Source organism: Phasianus colchicus, chromosome Z, assembly GCF_987193195.1.
Source record: "Phasianus colchicus chromosome Z, bPhaCol1.hap1.1, whole genome shotgun sequence".
NCBI classification, from domain to species: Eukaryota; Metazoa; Chordata; class Aves; order Galliformes; family Phasianidae; genus Phasianus; species Phasianus colchicus.
In genome coordinates this window covers 60,162,939-60,182,498 of record NC_143476.1, presented here as the reverse complement: position 1 = coordinate 60,182,498, position 19,560 = coordinate 60,162,939, and the positions used below count along the sequence as shown (strand labels likewise).

The 19,560-nt window shown below is 38.3% G+C and overlaps 1 protein-coding gene across 1 annotated transcript in view; it reads right to left on the bottom strand.

The window, feature by feature from the left end:
• Nucleotides 1–19,560, bottom strand: part of FREM1 (FRAS1 related extracellular matrix 1) — a 60,003-nt gene that overhangs the window by 5,616 nt on the left and 34,827 nt on the right. The window contains exons 24-35 of the mRNA XM_031609967.2: nt 17,871–18,285; nt 17,000–17,201; nt 16,333–16,477; nt 13,403–13,532; nt 12,069–12,141; nt 9,459–9,608; nt 8,038–8,276; nt 7,337–7,384; nt 6,904–7,086; nt 6,512–6,637; nt 5,703–5,818; nt 435–520 (exon numbers count right to left, since the gene is read on the bottom strand). Coding sequence (XP_031465827.2) covers nt 435–520; nt 5,703–5,818; nt 6,512–6,637; nt 6,904–7,086; nt 7,337–7,384; nt 8,038–8,276; nt 9,459–9,608; nt 12,069–12,141; nt 13,403–13,532; nt 16,333–16,477; nt 17,000–17,201; nt 17,871–18,285 — 1,913 coding nt within the window. The remainder of the gene's footprint in view (nt 1–434; nt 521–5,702; nt 5,819–6,511; nt 6,638–6,903; nt 7,087–7,336; nt 7,385–8,037; nt 8,277–9,458; nt 9,609–12,068; nt 12,142–13,402; nt 13,533–16,332; nt 16,478–16,999; nt 17,202–17,870; nt 18,286–19,560) is intronic.

Below are 19,560 nucleotides of genomic sequence, written 5' to 3'. Positions count from 1 at the left end.
GAAGAGATTACCATCAGAAATTTGACACAATGGGTTTATAGTCTTTATTCTCATCAGGGGAGTCTATTTCCATCAGATTAATAGAATCATTATACCATTAAACATGATTCCAATTGACTGCAGTTTTTGAAGTTGGTATCTTTGATTTTCTAACTAGCTTTAAAATGGGAAAGGTTTCAAAGCAAAAAAGTACCTCAGCAGTAGTGAACTTCGATAAACTTTTCTTTTGATACAAAAAATAAAAAACAAAAAGCCAGGTAATTGATGAGTTTTGGTTTTTAGTTGATCTGAAATACCAAAAGCCGTAGAAAGTAGAATATGATGCTACATTTGTAACCTGGGCTTAAACCCTTATTGCAGTTTCTTCTTTCCAAAGTGCAGAGAAACTGTGAGCTTCTGAGGAAACAGACTTTATTGTCAGCTGATGTACTTGCCTATCCAAAAGGGCTTCCTCCCGCCGAAGTCCCACAACCACTGCATGTGTTGTTCATTAGCCACACTTGTGAGGCTCCCCAGGTATCTAGGATCAACAAGAGAGGATCAAGTGATTAGAATTCCACAGAGTGACAGACATCTCCCATGGACTTACCAACAAGAAGTACTGATTCTAATAAAAAGCATATACCTGAAGTTTCACAGGAAACTCAATATTGGAAGGAAAGAATAATTGTATTTAGTGTTACTTGTAGAAGAATTGAAGTCATGATTTATGCCCCTTTGCACAGTGGGTCCACAACTCCACTTTGTACAAGTACACCAAGGCCTGCAGGACATCTGCATGTTAGCACTCACACTGTGTACAATCATGTCTGCCCTACACCAAGAACTACATAGTAACATGCCCCCCCAAGAGCCTCCTAAGTTCTGGCACCATCAAAGAACAAAGTGTAGAGAACCTTACTGACATTTCCTGTTCACAGCTAAACGTGTGGCGGGATGGCCTCAGAAACACAAATGGTACACAGACCAACCAGAAAAGTAGTTAGAAACATCCTGATAGGGATCAGGCATTGTGCACTCCCTCATAGTACATGTTCCCCAGGTTCCACTGGCTGATTGCAGTGCTGTCCTGCCAGCTCCCTACAGAGGCTTTGACCAGGCTTCTTGACAAAGTTTAGCACATACTCTCCGTTCCCTTATGTCACAAGAGTGGCATGTTTCCACTTTTCTGAGCCCAACCACCATATCCATCTAGCAAGTTTCCAGTGAAAAAGGAACTAAACAGTTATTTTGGCAAATGATCTTGGAATGTTTTGGCTTCTTCTTCCTCAAATAAAGTATCCAGGAAAGCAGAGCAGTTTACTCAGGGCGTGCTCCAAGCATAACTGGTTCAGCAGCAGAATACCACTCCCCTTTGCAGTGGCCACAGTTGACCAGTTGCTGAAGCTGGGGCTGAGGACAAATTTGATTAGCAGCCTCTGTGGCATCGTTGTTAGCTAAGCAAGAACAAAAATAGAGCACTTTATCTGTCTGCTACTTAAGGACAATCAAAGCACCAGAACTTAAGTCATTTGCTTTAGATAAGCATCGTTTATCCCTGTTGTTTCAATTGCTTTAGGAAAACTAAAAACAAACAAGAAGTGTAAATTTGTATCACTGACTGTATAAAATATTTTATATACAGGGGTGGTTTGAGCAATAAAAGTTTCAGACTTTTACTTCAAGTACCACAGAGAGACTTCAGCATTGTGAAAGCACTGCAATAATTATAATATTATCTAATCTTTTCTCCATAGGAGTGCTTTCTAAATACAGTCTGAGAAACACATGGCTGAAGGGAGATCAACTGTTCTAATTGTTACACTTAGTCAGGGGTTTTGCTGTATTGCAGGGAAATGAAAGCAGTCCTGAAGTACCACTTAGGATAGTTTTACTAACCTGTATACCCTTAGAGATCCTGAGGAAATGACAAGATAATCACAGCATCACAGAATTGTAGGGGCTGGAAGGGACCTCTAGAGATCATTGAGTCCAGCCCCCCTGCAAAGCAGGCTCCCTTCTGCAGGCTGCACAAGTAGGCATCCAGGCGGGTCTTCAATATCTCCATAGAAGGAGAATCCACAACCTCCCTGGGCAGCCTGTTCCAGTGCTCCATCGCCCTCACTATGAAGTTGCTTTGCAGTATTGGTGCAGAACTTCCTATGCTCCAGTTTACAGTCGTTCCTCCTTCTCCTATTCCCACAGACTGCTGAAATGAGGTTGGCCATGTCCCTTTGACTTCCACGCTTACAAACATTAATCAGATAATGTTATTTGTGGAGTTGTATACATCTACCACTTCATAATATGAATTACTCCAGAGAGGATATCATACTGCTTCATGATTTTTTTTAAAAAAGCAAAAACAAAACAAAACAAAACAAAACAAAAAAACAAAAAAAAAACAACTAACAAGCAAAACCAAAACAAATCACACCATTGAATCCTGTTCTAAGTCAGTCCATTCGCAAAGTATTCCTTTGTGCTTCAAAAGTTATATGCAAAACACTTAGCATGAAGACTTTCCTGATTTTACATTAAATTAAGCAGCACTTAAAGCACCTTTGTACCACTCTGATAAATTGAACTTCTGCAAAAGCACACTCAACTAGTTGTGGAGATCTTCACAGGATGGAAGGACACCTGATATGAACTGCTTTAGTAAATTCATATCCCAAACTGACAGTGAAGGAAGGGGGAAGTGACTGAAAGCCTCTGCTCTCATTAACCCAGGCTTTTGTTTGACTGCCTGGGGAGTAATCCTGGTGCCTTGGAATAGCTGCCTAGTGTTGCTTCTGACACCTCTTGGTATTCAAAACATTCAGATGAGATTGGTAGACATGATGTAGACCTTACAGCAGCCCTACATTTCTGGAGTGGCTTTTGAAAGTCAGACAAGACACCCTCAGCCTTTAAAATTACTTTAGATATCTGAATCATCAGCACTAATGTAAGTTAAATCAGTTGGAGGACTAAGCACAGTGTTAGGAGAGGAGAGCAACAGAGTCCATCCTGCTTTGCATCATGCAGTACTGAGTTGTCATGAAGGATCTAACCATTGTGGTCGTATGGCTCTTCCTGTAATTTCCAAGGGCTGAAGCCATATGTTGCTAATCTACAGAGAACAAAAGAACAGCACCTTCCTTAATAAGCTGTTTGTAAAGGATCGAAAATTGGATCATACTTAGATTCTCAATAAATATTTAACTTCAGGAAGATGAAGGCATGATTTGACTAATAGAGCAGAACAAGCAACAGTGGATTGTCTTTCCAGTGAAGAGTCCCCTCAGTGGCAGAAGTGAAACTATCTCCTGTCAGTGAGTTCTGCTGCCCTGATGCCTGTGGAAACAGTGTTCCTGTGGTATAAACAAGAACTGCAGCATAAATGACCAAAATGGCTATTGAATCAGGCTGCTTTGTGATCACTGAGCCATAATATCCCTCAGATGCTTCTCTTCACGTTGCCAAGAGTCTCTTCATCCATAAGAAACAAATCTAGAGAAGTGAATTTGCTTTTCTCTCCAATGTATTGCAGGAGGTTTTGAAATGGTGTAAGGTTTTCAGAGCAGTGAGCTGAGTTGTCTTCAGTTTCACTGTCACCATGGCACACAGCAACTTGAGTCAAGACAAGCACACCTTTCTGTTGTCTTTTACCTTTGCACATAGAAACCAAAGACTGGTATGCCACTTGTAACAAATGGATGCAGTGCATGTCAAAGCTCAGTGATGCAAAATGCAGCAAAAGAAGCCCAAACAGGTTTGCATAAGCCCATGTGCATCCAGACAGTAATTGCGACCACAATAAATCAATAGCATTGCTTTCACTGAATAGTTTGGTCTCAAGTCCATCAATTTGGGATGAGAGTGTTTTCTCTAAAAGAACAAATGGCTGATTGATTAGTTGCAGACTGTTATAGCTTTAACAGTGTGCTTTTCTCCTGTTTTATATACTATAAAAAGTTTAGCAACAAAATTGAATAAGAATTGAAAATAACATCTTTTTTGTTTAAATAAGAATTACTCATTTTCAGTGAAAAGTAGCTGATATTCTGACTGTCAGTTCTTTTTTATTATTATTATTTTTTGATTCAGTATCTAATGTTTGCATGATATGCTAAAAACAGAGGAATGGCAATCATGCTGATTTCATTTTCTTGTTGGAAACACCAGTCATTTAAATGTCAACAGTGGAAGTGTTCGGAATATTAACTTCAGAAATACCAGAACTGGCAGGGGTGGATGATGGTGGTTCAGGGAGGAGAGCAAAAGCACAAAATAAGTATTAAATTATCTTCCAGCAACACTTCTAAGTGTGTGCCTGGGGTCGTACTTTTGTAAATCATTTCCAGGTGGAGATCAGGAGTATTTCATTCACCATGATAAAACTTCCCCAGTCTGTGGTAATCTGACATTAATTACATTGTCACTGCCCTAGGATTCATTTGCTTGGGGATTGTGATATGCCTTGACTCTTTGTGTGGTTGTTTCACGCTGTCACTAACTTACTGTTACTCAGTTTAACTTTCGTATTACACACTGTAGCCTTCAGCACAAAGTTATCTCCTACAAACAGTATGTGTCCTTAGGAACACACTCTTTTAGGAAATGGAAATGCCTCCCAGTGATTAATATGATTAATTCACTGTGAATTCCCCAGGAAGCAACTGAATGTTGAATCTTTCAGAAAAAAAAAAAAAAAAATTGGAACATTCACAACTGACAACTTTACTTGGATAAATTGAATCGTTAGGTAAAATAATCAACAATGTGAAATATGTGTTCAGTTTCCATGAAAAGTATCTTCCATTACCTAGAAGGTCAAGTTTCCATTTGCCCACTACCAAGACAAAATAAGCTAATATAACTGTCTAGGATGAATCAAGGTTTGTTATGCCTGATGGTCCATGTTTCATATTCCCTGCATGCTCTTTAGCTGCTTACTGAATATATTCTGTTTCTTTCATGTCCAACCTATCTGTGTTTCAATTTTCATTTCACAGAGCAATGGAAATGGACTATCAAACTCCCTTGTTTTGTTCAATCTGGGGCTCAGAATTCAACAGAAGATACAGAACATACATAATCCCAGGGTAAGCTCAGTGTTGCCATGACTAGCATTTCTTTCAGTACTAAACTCTGAAAACCAAAACCAAAAAGCAAGCCTCCAAAGATCAAGAGTAGCTTAAATGGTGGGTTTTATATTTGTCTCCTTCTTCAAGATAAATATTATTATAATTAATTAGCTTTCATTTATCCTTAGAAGTCAGAAATTTTCTGTAAGATTGGATGTTAAGATTTTTGAGTAGTTAGAGATTCTGAGGAACTGCATCTTGAGAAGACTATTATGAGGAACACAGGAGCTGGCAAACTGTGCTGTCGTTTTAATCTACTGAAGGTAGAGCAAAGGAAGTATTGAATCAGAGAAGGCTGAAGAACTGAATTTTTGCTATATTTTTCTTCTTCCAAACTAAGCCACACATCTCACAGTGGGAAACAGCCATGAATTAATATAGTGAATAAGGAAGGATAACCAAGCAAAATGTAGTGAGACTAATAATATTTCTTTTTTCCACAGGGACATAATCCTAGGGCTTGTTCAGTCATTTTGGTGCTGTGAAGCATAATAGAAGTGGGACTTAGCAAAATCACCACAATCTTAGGAACAGCAACCATTTCAGGGAAACAACCAGTGCACAGCAAACATGTTTGAAAAAGTCTCTTACTGTTCTCTGCAAGCCTGAGCAGCAGTAACCCAGGTGACCTTTTGATTCACTACCAGGAAATAGCAGCTGCCATCATGATGACGCCATCCAGAGGGACATTTTTTCATGCTTGCCTCCTAAAATGAAAGATGAAAAACAACTCTTGCTCACAGTAGTCAGCTTTACACATTAATAATCAAGCTGGAGGCTGGAGGTGGTGCTTATGGCCTCTGCAGGATCCAACTGAACATGGACATTGACATACATCAGCAGAGCCAAAATGTCATTTAAAAGATGTAAAGAACTAAATGCCTACTGGAGGATCCTACTATTTTTAATGAGTAGTTTAAAACATAAAGTCTCAGATCCAGAAATCTTCTCAAGAGTGTAAATTAGTTTGGATAATATTTCTGGCTCCTGTGCATTCCTGTAGGCAATGCAGTGTAGCATGGTTCAGTATGAGACTGTAAGTGGTGAGTGATGCATGCTTATAGAATGCCTAAGTTATCTGGTTTTATTAAATCACACCAATTACGTCAAGACTTCATTCACTGGTTCTCTCATACTTATTCCCAGAAGTATCAGTACGTTTGTGCCCACATGGCTTGTCCAGAAGCACCTATGGGTGACAGATGAAAGGTAATCCTAGCAATAAAGCCCTCATCTTGTCTCTGGGAATCATCTCTTCTGGTGACAGCAGACCTGACTCTGGACAATTATTTTATCTCCTGTGCAAACCAATTATTGTTACAGGGTGATCCGTAACTTCAAAGTCTTACTTATTGTAGATTCCATATTCTGATTTAGATGCATACTCATGACATTTTTACCTTGCTTTGGGAACTCCAAAATTTCCATTCTATCCCATCACACTGAAATAACCTTTGAGTGCTTTCTTCATAATGCATGAGCCCCTTCAAATCTGGTGTACAGTCCCTTGAAAGGGAGTGAATGTCCTGGAAAAGGGAATGGCATCTGAATATTCAAAAGAAAATACTTACACAAGACAAGTTACATGAAACTGATGAGACAGCTCATTTTAAAACTTACTGACATGAAAACTCTTAAAGGACTGCACTGTTATTTGTCTGTGTATTGTTTAAACTTTGTTTTGGAACAGGAAGAGTCAGGCTTCAGACCTCAGAGGCGTTAACTCATTTTGGGAAAGCGCATGACTGAAAACAGATGGTAAAAATGTCTGTGAAAACAAAAGGTTTCATACCCAGCGTCTTGAGCTTGGTTCAGATGCCAGTTCTGCCTTATCAGCTTGTGGGATTTCTGTCTTCCTAGTGGAAATGGCATTTATCTGTGATTGTGCTTGGTTAATTACTGACACTTCAGCCTTCTTGTTTGCTTTAGCTGATGAGGTGTCATCCTCTTTTTTGAGTGATACCATCCCATGGTACTTGGTTTCACAGTATCAGACACAAGTAAAACAGGAGAGGTAAAAGAGAGAGTTAGCACTTACAAGCAACTTTTGAATACTGCCTTCTCCTGCCTGTGACCAATCCACTTAAGCAATAATATAAATTGTTGTAAATCAAATTATACCAAGGAAAAAGAAAGATACATAGAAAAAGAAAGTTTTGGTCTACATAAAGCCAGGAAATAACAGAATCACAAATAAATCATAGCAATATCCATTATACTCTTACTTTGTAAACCACATCTGTTCCATTTCTAAATACAGATGAAGGATGAACCTGAAAAAAGGGTAGAATATAAGAATGAAATGGGTGTATTTACGCATAACAGAAACAAACAAACAAAACCAACATGCGAAATTTACTGTGTAGTGTAGGTTACAAATCACGCACAGCGTATCTTGGGTTTAGTTCTGAAAAAGGAAATCGATGGCTTCTGAAAATAGCTCACATTAAAAGTGCACTATAATCCAGATTAACTTTTAAGATCACAATGTATCTGAATGTATCTGAATGTCTCTGAATGTAACTAAACCACCTAGTTAAACTAACTTTGCTTAAACAGGAAAACTCAATGGGCAGTAAGTATGCCCTGCTTAAGATAACAATATTTTCATCTTTACAACTTCAAGACCAGACTTATACCGGCTTGACTCTAGTGATTCCGGTTTTGCTTGTTGCATGTTTCCTTGGCCAACTCTTTTTTCATTCCTCCCTCTTACATACATAGATCTTCAAAATCAGGAAACATTCCTATGCCCTTCCAGCCTCCACAAAGTATTTTAAATAGTTCTACAGCTCTTAGGTCAGACTCAGAGCAAACTGGTTGTTTAAAGTTATTGCACAGTCACTACAAAAACAGAATAAGTAAATGAAGACAGCAAATACCAATTAATTCATAAATCAGATAAATTGCAACAGAAGTTTCTTACTATTCTGCCATTTCCAGTCACTCTCAGCCTGGCCCTTGACCGATTTGCCAGGCTGTGCTCCTGCAGTATGTCACCTCTGTGTTCTCTCATCCTTTTGGAAGAAGGTGGTGGGATCCCTTCCAAGTGAACACTGCCAGGACTGAGAGGTGATGAGGAGCCTGAGGAAACTGAAAACAATGTGCTTCTCCTCCAGAAATCTTGCTTGCTTGGGCTGGAAGAATGTAAAGAACTGCACTGACCTGAAAGCATAAAAAATGGCAGGTGGTCAGTTCTAGCTGCATGAGCACATAACTGGTCACATTGACATGGCCACATAAACAGCTTGTCATTAAAAGCTGGAAGATTCTTTCACTTGATGTGGTTGGTTTTCTGTTTGTTCGGTCATCCTTTTTTATGGAGTTTCTTTCATTAAAACTGTTTATGACTGCAACAATCTTTGTATGTATTGTGTCTATCTAACCACAGATCAGAATTCCTACCAAACATCTGCTGAATATAGCAGTTTCCAGGTATAAATTAGGGTTTGAAGTGCAGAGTTTTTGGGCAAGGATGGGTATCTTTAACTAAGATTAGTGATATTCCCATCATGACCAGCCAATTTCCTATCCAGAAACTCGGGCACTGTTGTTCCTTCAATCTAGCTGAGTCAGTGAATATCTTTACATTATGAGAAAAACTAAATCTGCATTTTTAAATGATTTTTTTTTTTTTTTTTTAATCAAGCCTCATTCATTATAACACATCCATTTAAAATATAGTTTCAGTAAGTGCTGGAAGGGAAAACATTCTTCAGCCTTCATAGGACTCAGCTGCTTTGCTGAGTCCTTTGTATTTTTCTGCTCCTTTCTGGTAAGCTTTTAGGCACCACATTTACTTACTGAAAAACACAACAATAATAAGGAAATAAAGGCCTAAACTCTGTAGTAATCACTGCTGTGTACTGTAATGTTGTAGATCGTGATTGTTAGGCATTAGAAAATGTACTTCTGAGAGCTGAGTCTAGTTGTTAAGATTCTTTTTTGAGAGGAAAGTCAATCTTTTTCAGAAGCGTGTAACTAGTGTTATACAATCACTGGCAGAAAAAAAAAAAAAAAAAAAAAAAACAATTCTAATGGAGTCAAAAATCCTTTTTTTCACTTCAGTAAATGAGAGCTGGACTCATGTTGTTATGAAAAGTGGCTTGATTCCCCTCCACTCTTCTCATTTTGTACTTGTTGCTTTCCCATGCTGTGTTTCCTAAGAGGATGGATGTGATTGTGTGAGGAAATAAATGGTCTGCAACTGCCAGGCTTGTTTTCTCTAAAAAGAAAGTAAGCATTTTGATGTGAAGGTAAGTGTTAGGAACAAATTGTGGTTGAAAATAAGTAGCTACCTAGCCAAGACTGTCCCACAGTTTAAAGATGAAGATCAAAAGAGAATACCTCCTTTTGAGTCCAAAATTTTCACTACAGCTTTTGTCTTGGTGCCAAGAACAGCATTCACAGAGGAGTTCAGAACTACTTCAAAGACTTCATCATCTTCCTCTAATCTGTCATAAGTAATTGCTATATTCCACATCTTGGTTGACATTCCTAACAGAAATAAACATTTTAATTACTCTTTAATTGCTATTTCAATCAATCAGAGTGTCAGAAATATATTAATTAACATGTCTGCAGCTAGAATGAAGTAGCTTGTGTATGCTATTGTTCTGCTACCAACTGACTGGACTCCTGCTGTTCTTCTAAATAACTTAAGGTTCAAATTTGTTCCCAAACAATGTTGATTCAGTTTGAGAGCATATACTGTAACAAAAAAGCTGCTTCAAACATGAGAAATGACACTACAATACATAAACTTTGGACTTTTGGAATTTTCAAGATAAAATGTAGCATATATATATATATATATATGCTGAAACTTCATCTAATATACCTGCAAAAGGATAAAAGAATGCGCAGGCTTGAAGTACAGCCTTTCAGATGACATATTTTACACCTGTTTACAAAATTTTGACTCGGTTGACTGTCTTTACTTGATGTAACTTGTGGCTTGGGTTAGTGGGAAAGAGAAAAGATTATTCCAACATAAAGGATTAGGCTGCTTATTAGAAAAAAAAGCTTTGAAATTTGTCTGGAAAAAGTCAGAGGTAGCACAACAGAAACTGATCTAAATATACACACTGCTATCATAAAAACATCATAGAAAATGTTTCTAAAAACTCAATGCTGACATCCAGAATTAATGTCAAAGATACAAGGGCAACATAGTGAAATAAAATCTCTACAACCTCTGGACACTTACCATAGCCTTGCTCCTTTTCAGTTTGAATCCTCTAGCAGAGAACAGCTCAGTTAGTACAAACAGACCAACAGAGTTGGATAGGGCCTCCTCCTGCCCCTAACTTTTACAATTTATTGAGTCAAGTCTAATGTGCAAATCAGTACTGTGAATTGGCATAGCTGTTGTTTGTTTTTGTAACAAATCTACTACTACACTTACTAAACATTCAATAAATATGATTAATGAATAAATATCAAAATTCTTGACTAGAAATAGAGGCTCTGAATGCATCAATCTGGAGGATCCTTCCAGGCTAAGCCTAAGCAAAGGACTACCAAAAAGAGCCACTCAAGACAACATGAGAGAACACAGCTGGTTGAAATGTGTCCAGAAAAGGGAGACAGTATGCATCTCTGTCCATGTTCACAGTTAATTTTCCTGTGGCTCACCACCATACACAGAAATAAGCACCAAGCTACTTGGATAACTTGCTTGGAGAATCTGCTTGTATGAGCAGAAAAGGAAAATTCCATGGAAAAGCCTTGCACTGGAAATCTCTTTCTGTAATCTCTAGCCATTTCAGTCCAAAGGCTGATAAGTCTGATTGCACAGTACTTCAGAGGAAAGAGAGCCAGAATGCTGGTTAAGTGCAGTATGAAGGATTTTTTTACACAGATCTCTCTCATCTTTCTTCTATATCTTATTTAAATAGAAATAATAATATAATAAAATTAATACTAAATAAAGAATCTCAGAGAGTGGCTTATTAGTCTCAAAGATTTCATGAGTGTTACAGAACACTGAAAATTAGGGCTTATTAGGGCCACCTTTCTCCACAAGTTTATACTGCTGTCTGCTAGGTATCACTCCATATCTACCACTGAAAATAAACCAGAAGTTGTTCGCTCTGCACTTTTTCATTAAACTCAGCTTTCTCAAAATGCCTTATAACAGCTATATTTCCAAAACAATCACATTTGTGCTTCAACTCCAACAGAACTCACAGCTACAGATTTCACTATTGCCTAGCCAAGCAAATCTGAGTTACACATATGAATTCATCCATGGGATACAGCAGTATATATTTTCATTGCCATGCGATACCTTTATTGCAAAATAAAAGTTGAGGTGCTAGAATAAAAACTGTCAGGCTGGAACTGACTTACCACATTACCCATATCTGTTTTCCAAAATGAAGATAAGCACTTAATCTAATAGCAAAAATACATATTATTTATTTCAGCCTTTTACACTTCCTATATTTTGTCTCCTCTGTAGCCATTGTGACTTAAGTCATTGGAATCTTACTCCTGGCAGCGGTGGCACAACTTCTGCTGGTATTGCAGATACATTCAGAGGCCTCTGTGGACTCCTCTTTTTTATAAACTCTAATAAAGCCTAGTCTATGCCTGCAGAATGTGTTCCAAAAATGCAGGCTTGCATGTGCAAATGGAATTATTATGATAACAAATGGATTCTCATTACCAGATAATTTATTTAGATGGGCAAAAGCACTTTTTTCAGATGAAACTGAATCTCCAAATGCTGAATCCTGCAACTCTCTCCCAGATTATTTTTTTGCCTAGAGACACCTAAAATGTGACAGTAAGGGGACCTACTGCATTTCAAGAAAATGAGCTGGGGCATTTTTATTCTTACTCAGTTCCTCTATCTGTGAAGACAGAACAGGTTTCATTCTCCAAAATGAGAGTTCACACTTTCAGAATCAGGGAATTCATTTTAAAATGAGTCAATGTTCTCGTTCATACCTGGATCAAACTGAACAAGTTTGGAAGGAGTCACTGTAAAGTCCTTTCCCAGCACAGCAGATATTTCATTGACCTGCAAGGAAATTAAGCAGTACAGAGCAAGCTGTGACCTACGTCACCAAACCAGTGCATTCTGCTCTGTGCTGAAGGTACAACATTTCTCTTCATGCGGTCCCAGTGAGACATGCCAAGCTGTACCTGTGCTTAGGCTGAAAAACAAGATGAAGGCTTACAGGATAACCTCGTGATATGCAACTGTCATTTTATCCTCACGGTTTAAAACTTACCATCAAAACAAAAACAAAAACAAAAACATTCGCTCATCTTAAAATCCTGTATCAGATTGCAGCTGGACAGCATCAGGTCATACTGCTGTTCACCAGTCCTGGGAACCCAACTCTGGGAAGGGCACATACTGGCTTCCTGGAAGGGCAGTATCAGCAGGATGTGTTTGCCCATTCTGCCCTTTGAGAGGCCTTGGAAGAACAGTTTGCACAGAGATCTGCCTACCAGCTCAACAGACTCTGTGGGATACGTGAGAATGTATACATGTACAGGGACACCAGTGCCTTTGAATTTGCTGGAGTCTGTGAAGAATAAGGCAGAATGGCCCCTGCTGAAGTCATAGCATAACTCTCACTGACTTCTGAGGGAAAAAAGACAGAACTACATTTCCAATTAGGGCTACAACGTAACTGTAAGGGAACATGTTAGTATTTTGATAGTAAGGAAGATTTTTGCTAGAAAATCTTGGGACTTCCATTCTAGGAGGAAAAATAAAACTTGCAATGTCAAATTGCACAAAACCTATTTTACAAAAATAAAACTATGCAGCTTTCAGTTTATTTCTTTTGGCATGCAACATAGCCTGTTACTGAAGGTATGGGAGTTCCTTGGGCAGAGAGTTATAAGGAGATGGAGACTGGTTTACTGTGACACTGAAGCAGCAAAAGCTGCTGGGCTCCTCAACCTGTGCAGGGGAACAGATCCCAGGTCCCTCAGTCAGGGATTGCCCAGAGCCTGTATACCCACGCAGCAGGTCATGGAAACCCAGCCTGCCCACAGCATGAGAGACAACTTGCTCTGTCACAGAAGTTCATCAAAACTACAATACTACTCCAAAACATTCAAGTTTGGGCTTACCGGCATTTCTTCTTAAAACTATTCTGGCAGAAAGTTTTCAGCTGTCTGTACAAGGCTGGATAAAGTCCCAGTAAGTCTGGATTGGCCTTTTTACTAATTAATGAAATACCTCCCAGCTCCAAAGAAGAAATTAATGGGCTCCACTGCCTGTTATTCAGTTTCCAGTTAAAAACTTGTTGTTTCATCTTTACCTTCACCATAATAAAGGCAGAGTCAGTAGAGTGTCCTGCCCTGGTGATTTTCAGAGACACCATCCCCATGTTCTCACACACTTCATATTCAGTCCGCTGCATTTCAATGCGAGACCACCGTAGCTCCAGCCTGCAAGCAGAGGAAAAAAAACAACATTTAGAACAAAGCCATCAGCCCTGCTGCCCCAGCCCTGCTGTCTGAAGGGTCTGTAAGGCGGCCTCTTGACTGTCAGACTAGCCAATACACATACTAAGTCTTTGCCTCCTGGTCAATGTATTTGTGTGTGACTTGGCAGATTAGAAAGTGAGAAGCAGTAAATAAATCCCCCAGTCGAGCCCTTGTCTACTCCAAGCAAAGACTGAACACTGATTCAGAACAAAAGAGGTTCTGTAGCAAGTTTGAAAAGAGTGGAGTTTGTCTGTAGCATTGAACAGGCCAAGACAATTTATTGTGGTTCTCTTCACCTGTGTAATTTGTTTTTATTGTCTCTCCTCAGTATTTTCTCAGCAATATCCTCATTTCTTCCCTCTTTTCTTCATCTCTAACTTGCCTCCTCTACTGAATAGGCGCACCCCAGCACTTACTGTCTTTGCATATGCTTATGCTTTTGTCTTCAGCCATAGAGTAAAAATTTCTCATATGATGAATTTTAGAATGGCCTATAGAGAATATGACTGAACCTCAGAGAATCATATGTTGCACCAATAAAGAGATCAACTTTTGAAAAGCAGAAGGAAGGAAAATGAACTCTTGTACTTACAAGTCAACCTGAGCTTTTCTAAAACACGTCTAACCATACATGTCCAGCCTGTGGCCTGTGGGGTGCATGTGGCCCTGGACAGATAGTAATACAGCCCCACATGATAGTGAACTTTTAATATTGTTATGTGATTTTTAGCAATATTTTCGCTCATAGTTCAAGCATTGACTGTGTAGACGACAACAAAATGCAGTGGAGTTGAGGGTGCAGTGCAGTGCTGACTGCCTTTTGCACCCACCACACACAGTCAGATCAAAACTGACATGTATTACACATCTATATGCACGTGTGGCACTGGGAGAGTAAAACACAATGATTACCAATAATAATATTTCAACATACCAAGCTGTGTGTGCCTTTGAAGATACGTAGTTTTCGTTATTAAGCAGATGTAATTTTTCTCATTTGATTACTGAACTTGTGCTTGTGATATTTCATCAAATTATTTAATAAGTTAACATGTTCACTACTATCAAGAAAACAAAGTCAAATATCTCACTAGTGTTACGGTTTTGTTGCCCTCTTTTATATGTTTTAATGAAAAAAAAAAAAAAAAAAAAGCTTTGTTACTTATATACATTAATGACATTATGCATTTTATATGCAGTCCAAGTCAGCTCCTTTTCATTCAGTGCAGACCAGTAAAGCCAAAAGGTAGGACACTCATAGCCTAGACCTTTCTGGGTTGAATAGCTCTAGCACCACTGGAGGTTTCTTCCTGTCCTATATCCTCTGAACTCCAAGGGGTAGATGGCCTATAAAAGCTGATTTGCTTTTTTTCTAAAGAGCATGTATGAGCTAAAAGCAGTCCTGCAGCATTGAGATAAAAAGCTGCTTTCCATTATAATAATATCAACATTGACACGAAACATTTCTTCCAGTCCAATGGCAGTTAGATACTGAAATATTCAAATAAATCTCTTAGAAGTTCAGAATAATCAAAACTTTTTGCCCTTAAAAGCCAAATTCTTTGTTCTGAGATCCGGCACACTTTACATATAAGTTCTAGTTCTCTGAAAATCCTATTTCCCACAGGAATAGTGGATTTTTTCTGTCTTCCTAATATATATATATTATATTAGTATATATATTAGTTTTATATATTATTATTACTATATTATATTAGTATATATATATATTGTGTATATATATATATATACAACAAGCGCTGCTATTTATATTCAAGAACGCATAATTTCCCATGAATAGGGCTGCATTTTAGTAATGCATTTAATATCAGTGCTTCTGTAAGCAAGCAGAGGGCAGCCAGGGAATGCTTTGGTTAGCTTTGTTCAGATGTGTTTGTATATAGAGACATCTCTTGGCACAGTGTGTAACTGCGGAAACACTGTCTCCAGCTGTTCAGTCTGCATCCTCTCTGTCACTCAAGCAAGCGCTCTGCAGAGCAGCTTGGAGCTTGCAGCCAGCTTTCTGCTTCTTCCTTTTTAAATAACATTGGTTCTTTTTCTCAACTACTTCAGATTAAATAAATTGATTGAACATTCAATCCTATATGTAGAAATAAAAGAAACATTGTCTCCTCAGAAGAGCTTCATCCCATTTTTGGTCTTTAGCATCAAGTACTCTGCAATTTTTGTACATTATCACGTGTCAGAAGGAAATTTTGATAGCATGCTTAGTTGAAATTCTGGAATTACATGACAAAGAGATTAATATACTCCATCCACCTTTCCTCAGAGCTCTTTTGAAAAATATCATTCTATTAGCTTTTACTGCTGGCATAAGTATCCCACCATCATGATCTCAGATCTGTGAGAATCAGCTTGCTGTCAGCACAGAAGAAGAGTGACTTACGGCTGAAAAATCAGGCTCATGAAGCAGCAGACTGGTCCCTAAGCTACTGTCTCATATCTCCAAATGCCATGGGTCTAATTCACTTACACTAGACTCCATTATATGATTCTCTGAGATTCTAAATGTGCTCTAGTCAAAATAACGCTTTTTACTTTGCCACCTTGAGGGGAATAGACTTCTGTATTCTTTAAAAAAAGAAATGGTAGTTTAAGTCCTTAAAATCATATCTAGGTTCACTTCTACTCGGTTTCAAGGAGGCACAGATTCATTTGTTCTAAGCCAGAAGCCACTCAGAACCCTAAGCAGTGACATATTTGCTACACTGCAGTCCTCAAAACTGAAGATCAAAGTTACATTTGGGGAATCGCTGAATTTCCGTTGGTATCTGTGACCTGAAACTCCAAGTTGTCTGAAAGCACTTCCCACAATGGATTGATGACATAAAATATAGTTTTGCTATTTAAATCCTTTTGGCTAAAGCCTTCATGGATAAGTCCACCTGAGAAAGAAAAGAAAAGATAAGTCAAAAGCCTGTTAAGCAAGAACCACTAAGCTCACTTGCATCATGTTTTCAACTTCTTGTTATGTAAGACACTTTCAAGAGACTTTGAACTTCCCATAATCTCTCATAGGGCTACACAGTAACATCCCAGTTCATTATAAGCCCCAGCCAATTAGTTCCTCTGTTTATCATGTGACCTAGTTCACCTATTTTTTTTTCCATAAAGTTCAGAGTACACTTATTTTATTCTAGCTTTACTACTTCCTGCAGCAGTTTTCAAGTTTCCTTTCCCACAAGTAGATTCTCAGTTGGAGCTACTAAAAGTCTTCTGGAACTCTGTAGATATTAATGATGAACATGAGACTCAAGTCTTAGTTCAAAAGCTTTTCTGTTGCATTCAAAACTAGTCCAACATTTGCCAAGAAATTTTGATTTCCTGTATCAAGCAAGCATTAACAGGGTCGGTTTTGAAATCTGGTCTGGTACGTCTCAAAGGACAAAGATTACAGAATACAATACCTGTTGTTATATTTTCCAGGTAGCCATAACGAGGACCTCGTAAGATCTTAAAAAATATTTTGTCATCCTCTGTATTGGGGTCAGTTGCCTTCAGGGACCTGGAAGTAATGTAGATCCCATAACTGCCATTCTTCAGCATTTCCACATCAGATAAACAACGGAGATGAATGATTCTTGGTGCCATTTTGTCCAAATGATCTACCTAAATCAAAATTAGACAAATGTATATTCATTTTACAGTATCAGAATTCTCTGTCTGTACTACTTCTGATAAAAGTACAACAGCCCACTTAGGAGAGCAGTAGTCACTTTGACAAGCAGTCTATTCCAATAGAAATCTGATGTACAGGTAAGTATTAGTTCCTACAAGAGGTTTCCAGGCTCAGCTTGGACAGCCGGTTGTTTCATGCAACGAGAGACAGAACATACTTGGGAGATAAACACAAATACTGTGTACCTCTGCTTTGTTGTCTCCCTCATTCCCCATAGTCCTTCTCCATTTTCTTCATTGCAAATTTAAGCTCCATCAGTTTATTTGTTACCATAGTTGGACTCAGCTTTGGTATTGAAATTTTGATATAGAATATTATAGCAAATTTAAGCAGGATGTCTTTCTTTTCTTATATATAATCCTTTTCTTTGCATTTATATAAGCATAGTTATATATTTTTTCTGAGTAATGTAATGCAATTTAATTCTTTAGTTCTCCATGTCATTGATTCACTGAACACATAAAGAAAACTTTTTAGCTTAAAAATATCACTATTAATTCAAAGACTTCAGCAAAAAGCAATTCTAAGCTTCATCAAAAGCATTATATTTTCCACCTTATTTATATATCTTTTTTGATTAAGTCTGTGGTCACACTTGCCTGAAAGGTGAATGCCACTGGCTCGATCTGCACCCTCCCATTCACGATGAAGCCTTGATTAGTCCTATCTGTTGCAACAAATGTAAATCTGTCAATCTGGCAATCCCCACCTCGGTGCTTGTATGCAACATCCATATTGTCCACATCACGTTGGGTGAAATTATATTGTAGTAGTACAGCCCCTCGGTAATAGAGATGACCATACTGGGGGAGCTGAGCCAAGAGGAAGGTAAGGTTTTCTTTGGCAGTGTCGGAGTCCGTAAGCTGCAGGACATCAGGAGAAAGGAGTACCATACTGCCTTCCATTAATCTTAACCCCATGTTCCTAGATAGTGTAGGCAAAGTTTGGTCAACTGCCTCCAGGGAGATCGTGAATGTTCCATGTTTAGTCCTCAGTCCATTGCTGATGATGAATCTGGCAAAGAGAGGCAAGGTAGTCTTCAGCAAATGTTCTTGATTCACCAAGTACTGAAATAAAATGATAATGCACACCTTTATTACAGGGCTTGCCTGTGGTGATACTGCAAAACACATGAGAACTAGAGCTGATTTGAGCTCAAACTCAGACCATGGGGTGGATGTATAACTTAAAAGCATGAGAACAGATGGGCAGGTATACGGAAATAATTACACTGCATCTGCAGGAATCTGATGCGATGCCAGAGGAATGGCTTTGAGGATACACCATCAGTCTTCAAAGTCCTCTAATCTTCTAGTTCGGATACAAATGGAGCAGATCTGAAATGATAGGCTGGCCGAGGACATAGATGCACATTTTATACATATCCTTATGTATCTTCAGTGAAAGCACTACCTTTATCTACAACTCACAGAAAGAGATGTGTAAAGTACATAATCTACCTGGACAATGGGTTTGCTCTATTCACTGCTGCAAGCCTTTCATACCCAGTAATCCCAAACTACCTTAAGAAGAAGAAAAGAAATACAGAAATCCATTCTTAACTTGCTTCTCATAGTAGTTTAAGCGCTAATTATACCTATAAATTTCTGCATATTCAGAAGAACTAACAGTTCTTTACAAAACTTAAGTGAAATTTCACTGAAATATTACGATTGTGTGGAATATATTGGGCAGAACTGTACAAGTAGCTAGATTAATTTTTAAAATGTAGCTGTCCATATCACACAGTCAGATCTGCAAAGTTATTATCCCACGCTGGCAATTTCTATTAACAGCAGCATAGTTTCTTACAATTCTCTCCCAAGCAGGAATAGCGTCAGATAAACTAAAGAATAATTAGACTTTACTGGTACTTTTCCTTGCTAAAACTAGAAAAAGATAAAACTATCCACGTCTGGAGAGAAAACATTTTGGAAATCTACCAGCTGGATATGGGTTTTTGCCATACAAGTGACAGCATGCTCTGCAGACATTTATCACATTTTGTTGTGGATAAAAATAAAGAGAAAACCAATCTAAGTTTCACTGCCAAGATCACAACTTAAGTATTTTTTTCTGAAGGAAATAATATTGCACATGCTTGTAACAAAATCCACTGAGGGTATATGAAAATAAAAATTGCCTTGGAAATGTTTCACAATCTCTTATGTCACATCATCACATAATACGTAAGGCTTATGTTTCTTTCTACCAAGCTTTCTGTGGTTGTGCTTAGTACATAGAAAAGCTTATTGGAGAGCGGTTTTCAGCCACATTTGTTCTGTCTGA